At 36.0% G+C, this 19,649-nt stretch overlaps 1 protein-coding gene across 4 annotated transcripts in view; it reads right to left on the bottom strand.

Moving 5' to 3' along the window:
- The window catches only part of SS18 (SS18 subunit of BAF chromatin remodeling complex), an 82,202-nt gene extending 63,285 nt beyond the window's left edge, over window positions 1–18,917 (bottom strand). For 2 of the 4 annotated variants that reach the window (XM_004420987.2, XM_004420985.3), the window contains exons 1-3: window positions 18,235–18,395; window positions 15,541–15,617; window positions 7,624–7,708 (exon numbers count right to left, since the gene is read on the bottom strand). In XM_004420987.2, coding sequence (XP_004421044.1) covers window positions 7,624–7,708; window positions 15,541–15,617; window positions 18,235–18,303 — 231 coding nt within the window. In that variant the 5' untranslated portion in view covers window positions 18,304–18,395. Of the gene's footprint in view, window positions 1–7,623; window positions 7,709–7,817; window positions 7,856–15,540; window positions 15,618–18,234; window positions 18,396–18,746 lie in introns of those variants that run through there. The other 2 variants (XM_087439089.1, XM_087439088.1) reach the window with 2 other exon arrangements.
- Between the last annotated feature and the right edge of the window lie 732 nt (window positions 18,918–19,649).

Raw genomic sequence — 19,649 nt, forward strand, 5'->3', positions numbered from 1 at the left:
GGGCTACATTGGCTATGGGCATGTTAGCCAATCTAGAAAGCCAGTTGAGAACTTCCCAAAACTGATGAAAGACAATGATCCACAGATTTCAGAAATCTCAACAAACATCAAGCAGGGTAAATAAAAAGACATCCACAGCTAGAGATAGCATAGAAAACTCTAGACAAAGCAAAAAATCTTCAACAGAGTCAAAGAAAATAGTCAGATTACCTTCAAAATAGTAACATTAACACTGACAACTAAATTTTCAATAGATATAAGACAAAAAAACAATAGAATGACATACTGAATGTGGTGACATGACAACAGAATCTATCCCTGGGAAAAACATCCTTTAAGAATGATGGTGAAATAAAAGCATTTTCAGATCACTAAAACAACAACAACAAACAAGCCTAAAAGTATTTGTCACCAGCAAACCAATGCTAAAAGGAAATACTAAAATACATTCTTCAGGGAGGAAAAAAAGTGATCTGAGATAAAAGGTTGTCAATGAAGGGAGGAATTAAAAGTATCAGAAATGGTAACAATGATTAACTCTAATGAATACTAACTTAAAAAAAAAACAGTAGTAACAATCACTGTGAGTAAACATATAGAGATTTAAAATGCATGATAACAACAATAGATAAGTCATTGAGGGAATGAAGAGAAATAAAGTATCTGAGGGTTCTTGAATTGTTGGGGATGCATATTACAAACTGTGTAGTAACCACTAAGAGAACAGTAATATAATTTCCAAACTAGCAAAGAGAAGAAAAAAATAATAATAATAATTATAAAGAAGGCAAAAAGAACAGAAGAAAGAAATATAAAAGAGATGAGACAAATAGAAAGTATATCGTATGATGGCAGGCTTAAACTCAGATATATGAGTGATTATGGGCCGGCCCCATGGCTTAGCAGTTAAGTGCGCTCACTCCACTGCTGGCAGCCCGGGTTCGGATCCCGGGCGCGCACCGATGCACTGCTTCTCCGGCCATGCTGAGGCCGAATCCAACATACAGCAACCAGAAGGATGTGCAGCTATGACATACAACTATCTACTGGGGCTTCGGGGGAAAAAATAAATAAATAAAAGTTTAAAAAAAAAAAAGATATATGAGTGATTCCCTTCAATATAAATGGATTTAATGTCCCAATTACAAGACAAAGATTGCTATATTGGATTTTTTTAAAAATCCACATGCTGCTCCTAAGACACATATCTCTAATAACATAAGGAAATGGAAAGGTCGATATACCACGCAAACACTAAAGAAAGCTGATGGAGCTACACTATCATCAGATAAACAGACATTAAGACAAAAAGCATTATTAAAGATAAAGAGAGATACTTCATAATGACAAACATGACAAAGAATTAGAAAGCTGTAACATTTCTAAATATATATTTCCCCCTCTAACAGGGCCTCAAAATGTATTAAGCAAAAACTTCGAAGAGTTACAAGGAAAAAGAGTCAATCCACAATTGTACTCGTACATTTTAAACATACATCTCTCAGTAACAGAACCAACAAAACATCAGAAAGGTTAAAAAAAATCACAAAGGCTATACAAGATTCAAACAAGATAACCATACTTGACCTAATAAACATATATAGGACTCTGCACTTGGGCTAAAGAATACACTCTTTTTAAGTATACATGAAACATTTGTTAAAACTGACCATATATTGCACCATAAAACAAATCTCAAAGAATTCTAAAGAACTGAAATCATATAAAATGTACCTAACTACAATAAAATGAAGCCAGAAATCATTAAGAAAAAGAAAATGAAGGGCCGGCCCAGTGGTGTAGTGGTTAAGTTCACGTGCTCCGCTTCGGCGGCCCAGGGTTTGCAGGTTCAGATCCCAGGCGCGGACCTACACACCACTTATCAAGCCATGCTGTGGCGGCGTCCCATATAAAGCAGAGGAAGATGGGCATGGATGTTGGGCCAGGGCCAATCTTCCTCAGCAAAAAGAGGAGGACTGGCAACAGATGTTAGCTCAGGGCTAAACTTCCTCACAAAAAAAAAAAAAAAAGGAAAGAAAAAGAAAATGATAAAATTTCCATATGTTTGAAAACTAAGATATATATTTATCAACCCATGTATAAAAAAGAAATAACAATGGAAATTAGAAAATATTTGGAAGTGAAAAATATGAATGTGCTATATATCAGAACTATGATTAACAGGAAATTTATGCCCTTAAATGCATATATTAGTATGGAACGATAAAAATTGATGAAACAGGCATTCACCTCAAAACTCAGAAAAAGAATAGCAAAATACACAAAAACAAAGTAAGAGGAAATTACAACTGTAAGATCAGAAATTAATCATAACCAAAAACATACAAGAGTCTTTGGGGGGTTCAAAAGTCACAACTATTTCCATAATAATACAAAGATGTTTGTCTTTTATGCTACATTCATATTTACAATGCTGGTATGAAAGCAAAAAAGTGGATATAACTGCTGGAACCTTAGCACGAATCAAGACACCAAACTCTACTGTTCAGTCATTGTATTATTGACTGCCACTGACGAGCAGTTAAACAAAAGAAGAAAAAGTCATTTTCACTTAAGAATGTCCTTAATGAAGCAGTAAAAATTACTCAATTATTAAATTCTCCATGTCAGTTAAATATTCTGTGTGACAAAATGGGAAAATAATAAACATATCCGTGGCAAATCGAAGTTAGCTAAAAGCACTTTGTGACTGAGTGGCTCACTGATCTAGGCACTGTTTTCATGGAACACCATTTTTACTTGAAAGAACAATTGCTATACTTATCCAGGCTTGGGTATTTAGCAGACATTTTCTCAAAGATGAACACAATAAAATCTGGAAAACAACTGACAGCATTTGTTGCCAATGATCAAATTCGACTTTTCAAGCAAGAATTGGGAATTTGGCAGACTTATATCTACTGTTTTGAGCTTGACAGCATCCCAATACTTAGAGGCTTTTTTGACGAGACTGGTGGTGATTTCAACAAATGTGGTTTTTGGTATCACATAACGAAATATGTCAATATTTGGAAGATGTGCATAACTCAGTCAACCTATATTTTCTGAATAACCAAACCATGATGTTACAAATTTACACATCAGTAAAAGATCCATCCAAAATACGAGACAGACCAATGAATTTTAATGTACCAGAGTTAAGAAAAATATATTGATGTGGTTTTAGATTCCGTACTACAGCTAACCTTTAAAAAAACATTTGAGATCTGTTGTACTATCAAAGATTATCCACAACAACCTGAAAAGGCTATTAAAATATTTTTCCCTCTTCCAACTCCTTATCCGTGTGTGACTGGATTTTATTCTACCTCAACCAAAACATTATGCTAGATTGAATTCAGAAGAAGATATGAGAATATAGCTGTCTGCTATTAAGTAAGACATTTAAAAGAAATTTGAAAAATTATTAAACAATGCCATTCATATCTCACTAAATTTGTTCTTAAAAATATAGTTATTTTTCCTTTAAAGAATGTTACTTGTATTAACATGCAATGGGTTTATTATTGTTCATTTTAAATGAACTAATAAATATTTTTAAATTTTCCTCAGTTTTAATTTAAAAACCGAAAAAAAATTTAAAATATATCAATTTTTATAACCCACATAAAGCTCTTCAAAGTCTTCAACAATTTTTAAGTGTAATGGGATTCTAAGAACAAAAAGTTTGAGAACTGCTGCAACAGAGAAAGACCAAAGCCAAAGACTGATTTTTGGAAAAGACAAAAAAAAAACCATGATAAACATCTGGCAAGAGTGATCAAAAAATAATTTCAAGAGAAGGCACAAATAAACTATGTTAAAAATTAAAAAGAAAATATAACTACAGACCCTGAGAATATTAGAAAGATTATTTCATGAACTTTATGCCAATAAATTTGAAAATTTAGATAAAAGGCTAAAATGCACAATTTACCAAAATAGGCAACTCAAAAAATATAAAAATATATAAATTGTCCTATAACCATTAAAGAAACTGAGTAAGTAAATAAAAGCCTTCTCATAAGAAAAAAAAAACACTCCAGATCCTTTCCTAAAGAATTATACCAATCATTTAAGAAATGGCAGCTCTATTATGCAATCTTCCAGATAAGAGAAAGTAGGAAAATTCTCCAGCTCATCTTATGAAGCAAGCATAACCTCAAAATAAAAACCAGAAAAGGCATTATAAGAAAGGAAAATTAAAGGTCAATTACACTCATGAACAAAGATATAAAAATCTTTATCAAAATTTTAACAAACTGAATACAGCAATTTTTTAAAAGACCATGACCAATAAAAAAGACCATGACCAAATGGGTCATGAAAATGTAGGTTAATTACAAGAATGCAAGATTGATTGAGCACTAAAAAGTAAATTAGTGCAATTCACCACATTAACAGATTAAAGAAGAAAAAGCTTATGCTCATCTCATTAGATGCAATAAAAGTATTTAATACAATTTAACATCCATCCAAAATATAAACTCTTACTTAGCACAAGAAAAAGAAGGGAACTTCCTTAATCTGATAAAAGGTATCTACAAAAAAACTACAGCAAACATCATACTTAATGGTCAAACAGTGAAAGCTTTCCCTTTGTGATCAGGAACAAGATAAAGATGTCCTCTATCACCACTTGTATTCAGGAATGTACTGGAGGTCCTAGCCAGAGAAGTAAGGCAAGAGAAAGAAATAAAAAGTGTAAGGATTGGCAAGAAAGAAACAAAACTTATTATTAGCAAATGATATGTTTGTGAATACAGAAAACTGAAAGTATGTATAGAAAAATCATTAGAAATAAGAGTGGAACAAGACTATGAAATTCAAAATCAATTGCATTTCCATGTAAACAACAATCACAGTTAGAAAACACAACTTAAAAAACAAAGACTCCATTTAAAATTGCCTCAAAAAATATGAAGTACCTAGCAATAAGTCCCAAGAGAGATGTGTAAATCCTCTGCAGAGAAAATCCTGCAACTTCACTGACAGATATTAAAGGACTAAATAAATGAAAATGTAAGCAATGGTCATGATTTCAAAGACTCAATATGTAGAGATATCAATTCTCCCCAAAGTGATTTAGAGTCAAGGTAATCTCAATGAAAATCACAACAGGATTATGTTGGACATGCTGATGTTTAAGAGTATATATAGAAATGCAAAAGCCCAATAGCCAAGATATTCTTGAAAAAAATAAGAAATAAGTAAAGAACTTCTCTAACATATATCAAGATTTAGTAGACTATGACAAGCGTAACAAGATAGTAGAATTTATAAAAACAGACCAATGGAACAGAAGAGAGAGATCAGATACAGACCCATATATGTATATGGACACTTGATATATGATATAGACAACATGACAAAATAGAGAAAAGATAATTTTGTTGTTTTTCCAATAGATAATGCTGGGACAGAGAACTATCCACAAGGAAACAAATGAAACCATACCTATTCCTCATACTAGTCATAAAAATAAATTCTACCTAGCTGGTAATCAAGTTCATGGCAATAATCACATGAAGAATTATTTCAAGAGTCAAAACAAAATTTATTGATTATATATTCCTAGTGGGATATATCTTAAGGACAAGCATCTTATTGTTAGTGGTAACCTTAGTATTATTATATTGAAATTATTTTATATATTGTAGTATAAAGCAAATAAACAACTATAATGTAATTAAAATACCACGATTTTTGAAGTAAGACAGAAGAGATACTAATACATAAAATCAAAGCTAAGTAAAAAACCTTTCCTGAAGTGGAAATATCACTAATTCAATATTTTATTTCCTTATCTAAAAACTGCGTTTACTAGCTCTGTTCACTGAAAATACCTAGAAACAATGAAAACCCAGTTATAAGGAATGCCCCAAACACCCAAATTGTGGTCTCCAAATATCAATTCCCACTGAAAAAGAACTGCTTGAAAAAATAGCTGGGGCAGAATAGTTCTGGGGCAGAAAATATAATCATCCTGATCTGTCTCTCAAATCCTGAAAGCAAAGAAGCAATACAAGAATACTGGAATCAAGTCAGAAGGACACAGGAGCCAAATGAAGAGGCTCCCACTGACCAAAGATGAGATAACTTGAGTATCATACAGAATGACTGCAATGGATTTAAACACATCAAAAATATAAAAATCTCTAAGTTTAGAAGATAATAAAAAAAATCATTGGTCATCTTCACAGGTTGCTAGGGACCAATTTATTATTCTGAAAATTCATAAAGGGATAGAATCAAGCCTTTATCATGACTATCCTTATAGGGACTCTATTTCAGGTTAACCAAATATTTGACAAAAGAAAGTTTTTCTTTTTAAAAAAAGTACAGCTGGGCCGGCCCCGTGGCTTAGCGGTTAAGTGCGTGCGCTCCGCTGCCGGCGGCCCGGGTTCGGATCCCGGGTGCGCACCGAGGCACCACTCCTCCAGCCATGCTGAGGCCGCGTCCCACATACAGCAACTAGAAGGATGTGCAGCTATGACAGACAACTATGTACTGGGGCTTTGGGGGAAAAATAAATAAATAAAATCTTTAAAAAAAAAAAAAAAAAAAAGTACAGCTAATAAATGCAGGAGGAATTGTAAAATTAGCAATTTATCATTCTGTGATACCAAAATGAAATAATGGATCTGGTCAACAAGCATCAATGACTGCTAAAACCATTAAGTGAAAGGCTGACGAGGTACTTTACAATGGATTGATCAGGCTGGTATCAACCGTACCCACTGATTAATCCAACCGTACCCAGTGATTAATCCTAACACTACTAAAAATGGAACAACCAACCAATGTCCCTCCTGATGCGATAAGAGGCAACACACAGCACCACCAACGAAATACTCTTAACACAAAACTAAACCTAACTCTAACCCAGCCTCTCTATTTAATTACCGGTTTATAGGAAATAAGAGATGAGATGGAGGAACATGTTAAAGGACCATGAGTATACAATCAGCTAAATCCAGAATATGAGAAATTCTACAAAATATATGACCCAGTTTCTCAACAAATAAATGGAGAATAAAAAAGATAAACTGATAAAGATTAAAACAGACTTAAGACACGTATCAACCAATGCAACATATGAACCTTGTTTGGATTTTATGGCAATCACTAAAACATTCTGGTTTTTTTAGATAATCCATGAAAACGGAAAACAGCCTGGGTATTATAAGACATTTAGAAATTTTGGTTACTTTTGTTGGGTTAATTTAATATGCATCTACTAGAGATGCATATTAAAGTATTTACCAGTGACATAAAAGATGTCTGAAATTTGCTTTGAAATACTACAGATTTATTCATAAATTATTTGTGCAATTACAAATTAAAATAAATTAATATAAAAAGGTAGGATGGTGGGTGGGTATGTGGGTGGCTGAATGGATGAATATAACTTCCTCAGGGAGGGAATCAATTCTAGATGATTTAATTCAAATTAAATACGAAGGCAAAACAATAAAGCTTTTAGATCATTGGAGAATACCATCAGGTTCTCAGAGGAGGGTAGGATTTACTAAACAAAACTCAAAAATCATTAAAAAAAATGTGTTACATCGTACATAACTATAACGATTGTCTACTTCACACTATTTTAAAGGTACTTACTGCTGGTAAAAGAGACTGCATATTTTGATTAGAATCTGCTATTGTAGCAAGGTAGACCAAGTTTGTATGCAACATCTGCTGATACCTATATTAAAACAAAACAAATACCAATATTAAAAAATAATTTTCTTCCTATCTGCTTAAATACAAAGAGCATTCTAATTATTTCTCAAGTTTAATAAAAGATTTGTTACCTGAACATCAATAGCACTTCAATTTTTTCCTAGTTCCTCTGCAAAATAATTCCAAATAATAAATACATTCGAAGATAATAATAAACAGAGATCTTACCATATGCTAGACATTGTTACAATTGTTTTACATACATATATATCTCATTTAATCCTCAAACCAACACTATGAGGTAAAAGTTCTTATTTTCTCCATTTTCTAGATGAGGAAACTGAGATTTAGAAAGGTTAATAACTTGTACAAGATTGCATAGCTTAGTAAATGGAATAATGGAGATACGTACTGGCTCCATACATAGTACATGTGCTCTTTTAAAAGAGATCTAGAACGAAGGAATTAAATAAAACTGATGTGCTTGTTCCCTTCCCTCTGCCATTTTCATGTTGCCAAAAACCTCTAACCCAAGCACAGTCAACATGCTCTGCTAAAATGTCAGAAAGGAGGTGGGAACCACAAATTTTTTTCCTTCTCATTCCTGCAGCAGTGACCAACAATTTATGCCTGCTGTGGTTATGCTGCCCAGCTATTAGGACTAAGCATACAGAGAAGACAATGTATAGGCAGCTCCAATAACCAAAAAAAGAAAAATTATATGCTAAAGCACAGAGATAGAGGAAATAATAGGACATCAACACCATTAAGGATTAACTTTTTAAAAAATAGAGCAAATTCTCATTACTGGAGTCAAGTGGTTCAAGAAGTTTATTGTGATCTTACTTATGGATTAGTTTCGCTAAATACCTCTCTTCAAAATTTTAAAAATTAACTAAGACAAAACCAGATTAAAATCAGTATGATTCAATTACTAGTGTTTGTAAACCCTCAAAATACCAACTCAAACCCTGCACCAAATTGTCAGACTGTTTTAGAATTTTGTTTACTAAGAAATACTAAATACAAATTAAAACAATTAAAACTAAGTCAAAAGAACTTCATTCAGCTAAATAGTGTCTTCTAATACAGATCCCAGATGACGTAATTTTCTAAAACAAACACCACAAAAGGAATCCTAGTAAATTCTTTGCTGCATTATTTTTTTTCTATTAGAAACTACTGGTTTCACTGCTTTTTTCTTATGGGGGGGGACGTTATTTCTCACTGACCTTAAAGTTTCCTCACTAACACGTTTATGCTTTTTGTCACTTTTTACAGATTTACTGAGGTATAAGAGATATACAAAGAACGGCACACATTTAATGTGTACAGTTTGATGAGTTTGGACATATGCAAACACCTGTGATATTATCACCACAATCAAGGTAACAGACTTACCCAATACTTCCCAAAGTTTTCTTGTTTCCCTTTGTTTCTGGTTGTTGTTTAAAAACAAGTCTATGCTCTTAATGCTCCTCCTCAGATATACACTATGTTGCTTAATCAGACACGACATATTATTCATTATAGTGATCCTTATATAAACAAGGACCAAGAATTATTAAATTGTACTGAATTATTCACACTGAATTATTCACAATGGTTAATTGTGTTGTCAAAATTCTCCAAATAGCACTCATAGGCAACACTAGCTGGCACCACTATTTCATTATTCTGTAGAGATCTTGAATGGAATTTAGGATATACAGTTCCACAATCTTTTTTTTTTTTTTTTAAAACCAACCAGCCATTTTATATTAGAACATGACTCATTTCAAAGTGGACTCCTTCAAGTTTTGATGTATGGCTGTATTACACTCAGATATGAGATTTGCTGACTACTCTATCAAAAATAAAAATACCAACCCTTACTAAAAGATTATGGTTTACTCATGATCCTTTACAAAAAATTTTAGTCATGCTGATTAGTATTTAATAAGCCAATGGTAAAATACTGTTCAGTCTGATCTGCCACACTCTTAAGGCCTCATTTGTAAAATAACAAAGTTAAAGTAGATCTCTGAAGTTCCTTGCAGTTCTAAATATCTATAAATACAGCATCTTTTATGGAGTATTTTAATTTTAAGACATTTCCCAAACCATCAAATCTTTTTAACTTTTAATTTTGAATAATTTCAAACTTATAATTTCAATAATAGTATAAGGAACTCCCCAATATCTTTCTCCCACGCTCCCCAATCATTAGCATTTTACCACATTCATCTTATTCCATCTCTAAACACACATACCAATATACACATGCACGCAAGCACACACATGCTTTAGTCAAAATCATTTGAGAGTCGGTTACAGACATAACACCCCATTACTCCTAATACTTCAGCGTCAATTTCCCAAAAACAAGGACATTCCCCTATATAATCACAGTATAACCATCACAATGAAGAAATTAATATTGATACAGTATTACCATCTAATCCACAGAACCCATTCAAATTTCTCCAATTGTCCCAATAGTCCCAAATCTTTTTACCTCATGTATGGGGGTAGGTAAAAATCATTTTAACTGGTCTTTTCTAACTTCAGTAGGGTTCCTTTTTCGTAAAATTGCATTATTTTTATAGCACTCATCAAATAAGCTTATTCTAGGATCACTCAAGGCTCAGAGATGAACAGTAATGAAAAAGTAATAAACACTCATATTCTTTTATAAGTTTGTGCATTTCACCTAAAAAGCAACAGGCAAAAAAATCTAGCTTCAGCTGACACTACTGAAATGATAATATAAAGCAGATTCTTCTACAAATATTAAAGAAACATCTTCCTGAGAAATTATTTTTTAGTCTATAAATACTTTAACATGTGTCACTGAAGCAGTTTACTTTTTTAATGTATATGCTTATTACTTCTAAAATAGTATACATTAATAAAAGAAAATCAAGCATACAAGCTAAAGGCAGATATAAAACATATTCAACATCTTATGTTTGATGATGGTTAACTTGCTAACAAATACTGGTAGATATTTCGGAACACTCATAATTATTAACCTATTAAATGAGAGGCAGTTCACTTCCCAAGGATTCCTCATCAATTACCTTGAATAAAGTAAAATAACCACTATTAAATTTACTGATATAATTAAAAAATGAATCTGAAAACATCAAGAGTCCGTTTTTAAAAAGAAACCTTTACCTAGAAGATATGAAGATTGTAAGACAACAGGAATTCAATTTATAGAAGTTTTTTTCCTAACTAGAAATTTACAACTAAATTCCTTTATATTCAGATGAATACAAATCTTTTGCATGAGAATTGTTTAAAGCACAGTTAATAGTTGCACTCACTCTAAAATACAAAAAATAAGGGCTGATTTAAACAAATACATAAGTTGATTTAGAAAATGCTCAAACCAGACACCACAATAGAGCAATAATACATTCTCACATATATGTTATCAGAATTTAAAGGGAAGAGGATTTGTGCATAGAAGTTCCATAAGTGATTCACTGACTTATATGAGTGTAATATATAAGTGTGTATGTGTATGTAGATAAGGATAGATAGAGCAATATATACAAAGATGTTACCAATGAAAAATCTTTAGGTGATGAGAATACAGCGTTTGTTACCTTATTTTTACATATCTTTGTTTTCTAATTTTCTACAGTGTATATGCTGCTTTCATAAAAATAAAGTTATTTTCAACTTAAAAAAACACTTTCAGGCAAAGTTAGCACATCTTAAGGAACTATTTAATTAAAATTGAACTATCAATTCCCAGATGGCTGTCATTTATTGACCTTCTTCTTTATTTTCCTTTTGGTTCTCCTACTACGAGAAACAGGAACATTTATTAAGGTTAAGAGAAGGAACTTTTTTTCCTTCACTCACAAACCAAGCCTGACAACTTGAGAAAGAATGAATATCTGAAGAACTCTAAGAATGAAATTAAATCCATCAGAAAGAGCAGAATTTAAGATTCTACCTAAATCAATTTAAGCCCAATCTGCATCAAATATGTGAAAAAATGAGGTATATTCCAATATGCAGAAAATGGGGGAATGATTATATATACAAAAAAAGCTGAGAATACAAAGAATAAAACAGTATAAACTTCCGCTGACTCAAGTTGGAAAAGCTAGTTCTAGATCTGAACATTTCCCACCCATGCCATGTACTGCTGGATCCTTTAACAAATTGAACCAGTCCTATGCCACAAAACCCCTTGGGCTCTACCTGGTGTTTAAAAAAGCCGTAGGTGAAAATAATTATATATCCCAAACAGAACCTCTCAACTTTTATCATCTCATGGCTGACTTGAAGTAGCTGTCTCCTTACCACTGATGATTATCCATAGTTAAACTAAGGAAGTAGATCAGCTAGTTAATTTTTTAAAAGAATATTTTCAAATATAAACAGACAAGATTCATCGAAGAAACAATATGTAGTCATGTGTTGCTTAACGATGGGGATACATTCTGAGAAATGAGTCGTTAGGCAATCTCGTTATGCAAATGTCATCGAGTGTACCTACACAAACCTAGATGGTACAGCCTACTACACACTTGGGCTATATGGCACTAATCTTATGTGACCACCATTGCATATGCGGTCCGTCACTGACCAAAACATTATCTGACACGTGACTATATATTAAAGAAACAGAAATGGTCACATAAAATGCAAAATGTACAAGTGCTTAGAAAATATATCCTAGCACTCAGACCTCAGTTTCTCAATATCATTCTCCAAAGAAAGAATCAGGGCTTGAAGAAACAGGTGATTCCACACTGGGGCAGAAAAAACTACAAGATGAGCCTAGAACATTTTATGGTGCAAGAAAATGTTCAAAAAATAATGGAAACATGTCAAAAAGCCAGCTTGAGGCTCCCAATGGCCAACATCAGGGACAATTTGAGAAAGAAAATAGATAACAGAGTAATAGATTAGAACCTAGAGAATACAGTAAGAATCTGTAAGCCCATTCAGATATAAATAAAAGAATGAATGAATGAATGGGGGCAGGAGATAGGAAATTTCTTCCTTACAGTAGGATTCCAAATAAATGTAGAAGGAATGACAGATTTAGTCACTATTAGGCAATCACCACAGTAATAACTGCTTCAATCAGGAATCATTGGTAGATGCTAAAATTAATACGTGAAAGTACGATAAGAAACAACATATCTGTGTCTCAGGGTGTCTCCCCAACAAGATACATATGAATTATAAAGAAAAAAAACAGTAACTTTACAGTGGAGAAACTAGCAGACACCACGTTAATTAAGTGATCAAAGTTATCACCAATACTGGGACAAATCACTATCATATAGTTATTTGAGGATGCACTGAGGACACAACATCACTTCTGTAATACTCCTGCCAAAAGTGCCTAACATGAATCTGATCAAGGGAAACACTAGTCAAACCCAAAATGACGGACATTCCACAAAACAACTGCGCTGTACTCCTCAACAATGTCAACATCATGAAAGATAACAGAAAGACTGAAGAACAGCTACAGATTCAAGTGTACTCAAGACACATGACAACTAACAGCAATATTGATCCTGCACTGGATCCTGGACCTGAAAAAATACACTAATAGGACAACTGGCAAAATTTTAAAAACCTCTAAAAATCAGATATTACTATTGCATTCTTAATTTTAACAGTTATACTCTGATTATTTAAGAATGGAAGCTTGTTTTTATGAAATACACACCAAGGTTATTAAAGGTAAGAGAGAATCATATGTCTGCACCCTATTCTCAAATGTTTCAGAAAAACAATATGGGGAAGAAATAAATGATATGGAGAAGAAATGAATGATAAAGCAAGTGAGCTAATACGTTAACATTAGAGGAATTTCAACGAAGGCATACAGGAATTTCTTGTACTATCTATGAAACTTTTGTGAAATTATTTCAAAATAAAGTTTTGGAAAAAAATACTTTTCACCAACCAGATGTGCAAAATTTTTTAAAAGATGACTAATATCCACTGCTGGCAGAGGTGGTTGAAAACCAAAGATCTGAAACCTGGTTGGGGGAAAGCAAACCAATACAATCTTTTTCCAGGATAATTTGTCAATTTAGCATGGGCTTTAGCCATTTCATCCATAAAATCCTAACCTATTAAAAACAAAACATCTATCTAAATGTGTTTATATACATATGAGTGCTTATGCGTAAATGCACAGAAAACACTTGGAAGGATAGGTACTAAATCATTAAAAGTAGTTACCCCTGTGGAGAGGAGAGAGATGTAAGTGGAAGGTAAAAAGCGTCTTACTTCTATCTCTACAAACTTTTTTTTTTTTGCTAAGGAAGATTTGCCCTGAGCTAACATCTGTTGCCAATCTTCCTCTTTCCGTATGTGAGCCACCACCACAGCATGGCCACCGACAGATGAGTGGTGTAGGTCTGCACCTGGGAACTGAACCCAGGCCGCCAAAGCAGAGTGCACCAAACTTAACCCCTAGGCCACTGGGGCAGGCCCTCTACAAACTTTTGTACTTTATTATTTTCTTTTTACAATGACTATATACGACTTTTTAAATTCAAAAATAATTTTAAACAAAAGGGAAAAAGACAAGTAATGGAGAGAGACTCAAAATTAAATGTGATAGCAAGAGATCAGCACAGCATAAAAGCCATGCAGAGCAAGAGCTGGGAAAAGCTACTTGAGAGCAGACTATCTCCAGGAAAGACAGATGTGTCCCAAAACAACGGTAAAAACAAAATATTCTAGTGTTGTCCAACACAATGGCCACTAGACACACTGAAATGTGGCTAGTCCACATAATAAAAATCTGTTATTAGAATAAGATGCACAATGGATTTCAAAGACTTAGTATGAAATAAAAGAAAGTAAACTACCTCATTAATATTTTTATATTGATTACATATTGAAGTGATATTATTTTGGAAATAATAGGTTAAATAAAATATATTATTAAAATTAATTTCTCCTGTTTCTTTTTACTTGTTTAACATGTCTACTAGAAAATGTAAAATTACATATGTGTCTCACAATATATTTCCACTGAACAATGCTGCTCTAGACTTTTGATAAAATATTCAACTTGTTCCACTACATCAGATTCTATTAAGGAATACTGTTTACTTCAGACACATCACTTTAAAATAACAAGTTTGGTTCTTAGGAATGATAACCAATTCTCTATTTATTAGACATAAGCTTTGCTTTTTCAACCACATATATGGATGGAACTAAATATCCTATATATGTGATCTAACTTTTCCACAAATCAGACTACATACAAATTTAAAGTCATTATTTTATAATGCAGGATAAGAAGTATAAGAAAAACTGATACCTACTCCATCCCAAAGAACAAATTTTTCTTTTGTAAAATCAAGAAAAGTCAACACAAAAAATTGTATACTAATGTTCATAGCAGTCCTAGTCATAGTAGCCAAGAAGTCAAAACAACCCAAATGTCCATCACTGATGGATAATTAAAATGTGGTACAGCCATATAATGGAAGATTATTCAGCAATAAAAAGGAAGGAAACACTGATAATATGTTTCAACATGGATGAATCCCGAAAATATTATGCTAAGTGAAAGAAGTCAGTCAAAAAAGACCACATATTGTATAAATCCATCTATATGAAATGCCCACAATAGGCAAATCTACGCAGACAGATCATCAGCGGTTGTCAGGGGGTGAGGGATTAGTAAGTAGAAATGGGGAGTGACTGCTAATGGGTACAGGATTTTCTTTTTGGAGTGATGGGTGGAATGGTTGAATTGTATGGTATGTGGATTATATCTCAATAAAGCTGTTATTAAAAAGAAAGGTAAAAAATTAACCAACAGAAAAATGAATACAAAAAAAATTATCATGTCAATCTTACTGAGAACACTCTGAGGTCTTTCCTTTATTCTGATAGTCCATTATACACTGAATAAGATGGTTATTTTCATCCAACATCTGAAATAAAATTAGAAAAAGTTTATTGTAAATCTAATGCATCAAGTAACATTTTAAAAAATTATTCAGATTTCTAGAAATGTTTATCTATACAGGAACTGAATCCACTGAGGTCTTTAAATCTTACTTTAAACTTCTGGAATGATATCATGTTTAATCAACATTTTTTTTATTAACTCTATTCCAATTATTCTCCCTCTGAATTATTACCTGAAGCCCAGAAGGGAAAATTTGGAGTCTCTTTTGTATTCAAACATTTAATTACCTCTGCTACCTGTAACAAAAGCTTTAGCCTCTTAAGACTAGAGTTAAGAGCCAAATTATTAGAGTCCAAGTTGGCTTTGCATCATTCTAATGCTTTGTAGTAGTAAAGAAAAATTCTGTCCTTATCCAGAATGAAGTAAATACATGAAAACGTCAGCCCAGGAGGCTTGAGGTGATAGCTGCCTGGTTTCCAAGTTTTATACAGTACCGTTTTGTGATCCTCCAAATACAGAATAATCAAATACAATAATTTCTATGTATGTATAATATTTACTGCAGACTTTATGAGCTTACCTTGTAATTACGTTGTCCCAAAAGTTTAAAAACAAAGCCTATCAATTTACCATTCTTCATCTTATAACCATTCAAAGCAATACTGGCTTTGAGAGTTAAATAATTCATCAAAGCAAAGTGGCAATTAAGGAAAGAACACTGATGTAGCAATTAAAAGGCCAGTTGGTTTTAGTGCCAGCTTTGCTATCATGTGCCACCCACTTAAGATTTCAGGAGCTCAGATTTATCTGTAAGATCAAGGGAAAGGAGTAGATGTTCCTCCTGAACCTGCTTCTCCCTTCCAGGATTCAATGAAAGCATAAAGTACAATACCATAATCACTCTATCTCAATAATTCAGTTAATGTAACTCTTTTAATTAAAAAGAAGATCCATTTAACATTAACTTTGTGCCTTTTTTTCTGCATATGAATCATAATCTTCACTTGCTGGAAAAAAAATATTAACGTGCCCTTCCAAAAAGTGCAGTTATTTCTTAAATAGAATCATTGGATGCCAAAAAATTTGTCCTTAAAATGCTTTAGTCCAATCTGACATTCTCACAACATATCTTCTAGTAGATTCCTCAACCTAACAAAGTTCACCGTTAGAATGTCTCATATCTAACATCAATCCCTTACACTGTTAGAATGAGGCACTTAGTTAGGAATCCATTTTCTCTTCTCATCTGAGGATGAAAATTGATCAGCATCTTCTGAATTAATCACCCAAGATAAATATCTTAAGACGTACGGAAGAAAAACTCGTAGAAAAAAATAACTCCTGACTTTTCTACACTTCAAAAATAAAAATAAAAAGCGAATCCCTCCGGAAACATGTTTTGCGTGTGTGTACTTGGAGCTGTCTGCCAAGCTGCAGACTTAGCCCCATGCACTGTATGAAAGCACTGTATCTCCAAGCACTGCCAAGCGGATTTGTTCATAAAACAACCCAACAGTTGGGCAAATGTCAAATGCCACACGACAAAGAAGCTGACAGTAAACAGAAGCCGATTAACATAATCTACTGGACATACGATGGTGTCCTGAGTGGTACTAAAAGCTGACTTTTCTTCAATTTTCATCCTTGCTCCAGTGCATAAAACAAAATCGAAATATTTAAGGTAAACTGCTAAATTTAGCAAGTAACTTTTCAAAGTCCGGCTGACTACAATTCAGAATGCTGTCTTGCTCACAGGCCACAAGAGGTGGAGGACAATCAAGAACCTTTGTAGCCCTAACTGGCAGTAACACAGCAGCGACAGAGGCAGCACTACCCTCTAAGAAGGACTCAGTTCCCTGTGTGTGTACCACGAGTTCTGTAATTGGCCACGACTATCAGACTGTCCCCACCACTAGACTGTAGGCTCCATGAAGACAGGGACCACGGCTCATCACTGTAGCCTCGGCGCCCAGACTAGGCGCTCAATAAATATCAGCTGCAGATGTAAACGGATAAGGGGTGCAACCAGAAGGGAGAAGTGGACTCCGAAGGTAACCCCGAAGTCCACAGAGCTCTCCCTCCACCGCCCCTGAGACTCTACTACCGTTCCCAGCAGCGTCTCCCAAGCTCTCCTGGGAGCTCCCCAACTCCGCCTGAGTTTGCAGCGCCGCGGAGGGAGGGAGCGAGCAGCGCTCCAACTTCCCTCGACCTCGCGCGCCCGGAGGTCGGGTCTGCACCGAGCGGCCGCGGCGCGCGGGGCGGGGCGACGCCGAAGTAACTCCGGAGCGACGCGCGGGGCCGCGGGGGGCGCCGCTCCCACAAACAGCCCTGCCCCGCGCGGCCGCCGCCGGGCGCACGCGCCCCGCCGCCCGAACGCCGCCCCATCCCTAGAGAAATCGGGCGGCGGTTCCTTGGGCTTTTGTCCCTGAGAAAAAGAGCCTGGACGCGCGAAGGACTCGGTGAGAGAACCGGTTCGCCCCCTCCCGCCCCCCACTCCGGCACAGCCCGCGGCTCGGGTTCCCACACACCGCCGCCTCCCAGCAGGCCCGCCTCCGCCCCCGGCCCGGCCGACTCCCCCCCGTGTCTCTCCCAAAGGCGGGACTCCCGGTCCTGGCATCCCCGACCCCGCGAGCGTTCACCTTCTGAATCGCGGCGGGAGTGATCTCCCCCTTGCCTCGCTGCCTCGGGGCTGCGAACGCCACAGACATGTTGCCGCCGTCACCACTATCGGCAAGTCCCGAGCGCTCCGGGGGAACGGCAAACTGGGGGAAAAGACGCCGGCCTCTCGGGCTGAACCACCTGGGGAATGCGGGGAGGGGGGATGCTGCAGTGCCGAACGCACAGTCGGCCGGTCTGCCCTAAAGGAGGCACTCCGGCCCACACACGTCCTGTTTTCGGTGCGTTAGTAGGCAACCACAGCCCCGGTAGAACTTTCCTGTTCTTGACTGACCTCTCGTCCCTCAACCTTTCCTTACCCGCCCCCCCCGTCCCTTTGCGCTAATGGTAGGGCCGCGCCCCAGTCCTCCCTCCGCTTCAGCGATTCAGGAAATGGTCCCGCCGCTGCGGGAGAGGGAGAGGCTGGGGCAGCCCCTGTCACAGGAAATGCGAGCGGCCCGAGCCGGCCCGCCCCTTGCGCGCGGGTGCAACTTGCCTCCCTCTCCGGCGCGCTGGAGCGTCCCTCCGACTGCGCTTCGGCACTCTGCCCCGGACCTAGTTCAGTTTTTCCAACTTCGGCTTCACCCCTCCCGGGAAGAAGTGGCCGCCCTGAGTTGTCCGGGCACCCCGGAGAGTGAAGGAGGCAGGTCAGGACCCGGGAGTTCGTGCAAACCCGTGAAGCATCAGCTGAGATGAGGCAGAGGTGAAAGGACTAGGTGAACGCGGATTCGCTGGTTTAAATGGCTCGGCTACGCCCCAAACGCGCACCTCCGAGTCCACAGTCTCGCACGCACACACAGTCGTGCCTAAGAGTTGCAAAGTAAGCCTGACCCCAAATCGGGAAACGAAGGCTGTGTGCAGGACTCAGGGGCAGTCGGCCAAATGGGCTAGAGCGGCCACAGGAGAAGAGTGCGCCTCTTAGGACAAACCCTTAGCCGAACTGTGGGTCGATTTCGTCTGACTTGGATCTTTGGAAATAAGTTTTGAAATGGGGCATCCTCACTCTTCTTTTCCAATTATATACTTAGAGTGCCTTGTAAATTAGGCCCAATTTAGTCTTCAGATCAGCGTGAGGGAAAAAAAAACAAAGCTTTCAAATTATGGAAGGAACATGGGCAAATATGGGTAACATGTTGGTGTGGGGTTTTATTATTCGGTCAATTTAGACTTCCATAGGATACAAAGGAAAAGTTTATATTAAACATGACCCAACAATGAGGTTCAAAAATCATTCCCTCAGTTTATATATAAATGAACTGGAAAAATAAAGAAAAAAAAGCATATTTTTAAATTTATGTTTCAAGTAAATGCTCTTCACAAAAGGATCATGAGTTTCGTTCATTCAGCAAATTTGGATGCACTCTATGTTCTAGGCTTTATGCTAAGCACCTAGGATACA

Source organism: Ceratotherium simum, chromosome 14 (assembly GCF_057802395.1).
Source record: "Ceratotherium simum simum isolate JZ-2026a chromosome 14, ASM5780239v1, whole genome shotgun sequence".
NCBI classification, from domain to species: Eukaryota; Metazoa; Chordata; class Mammalia; order Perissodactyla; family Rhinocerotidae; genus Ceratotherium; species Ceratotherium simum.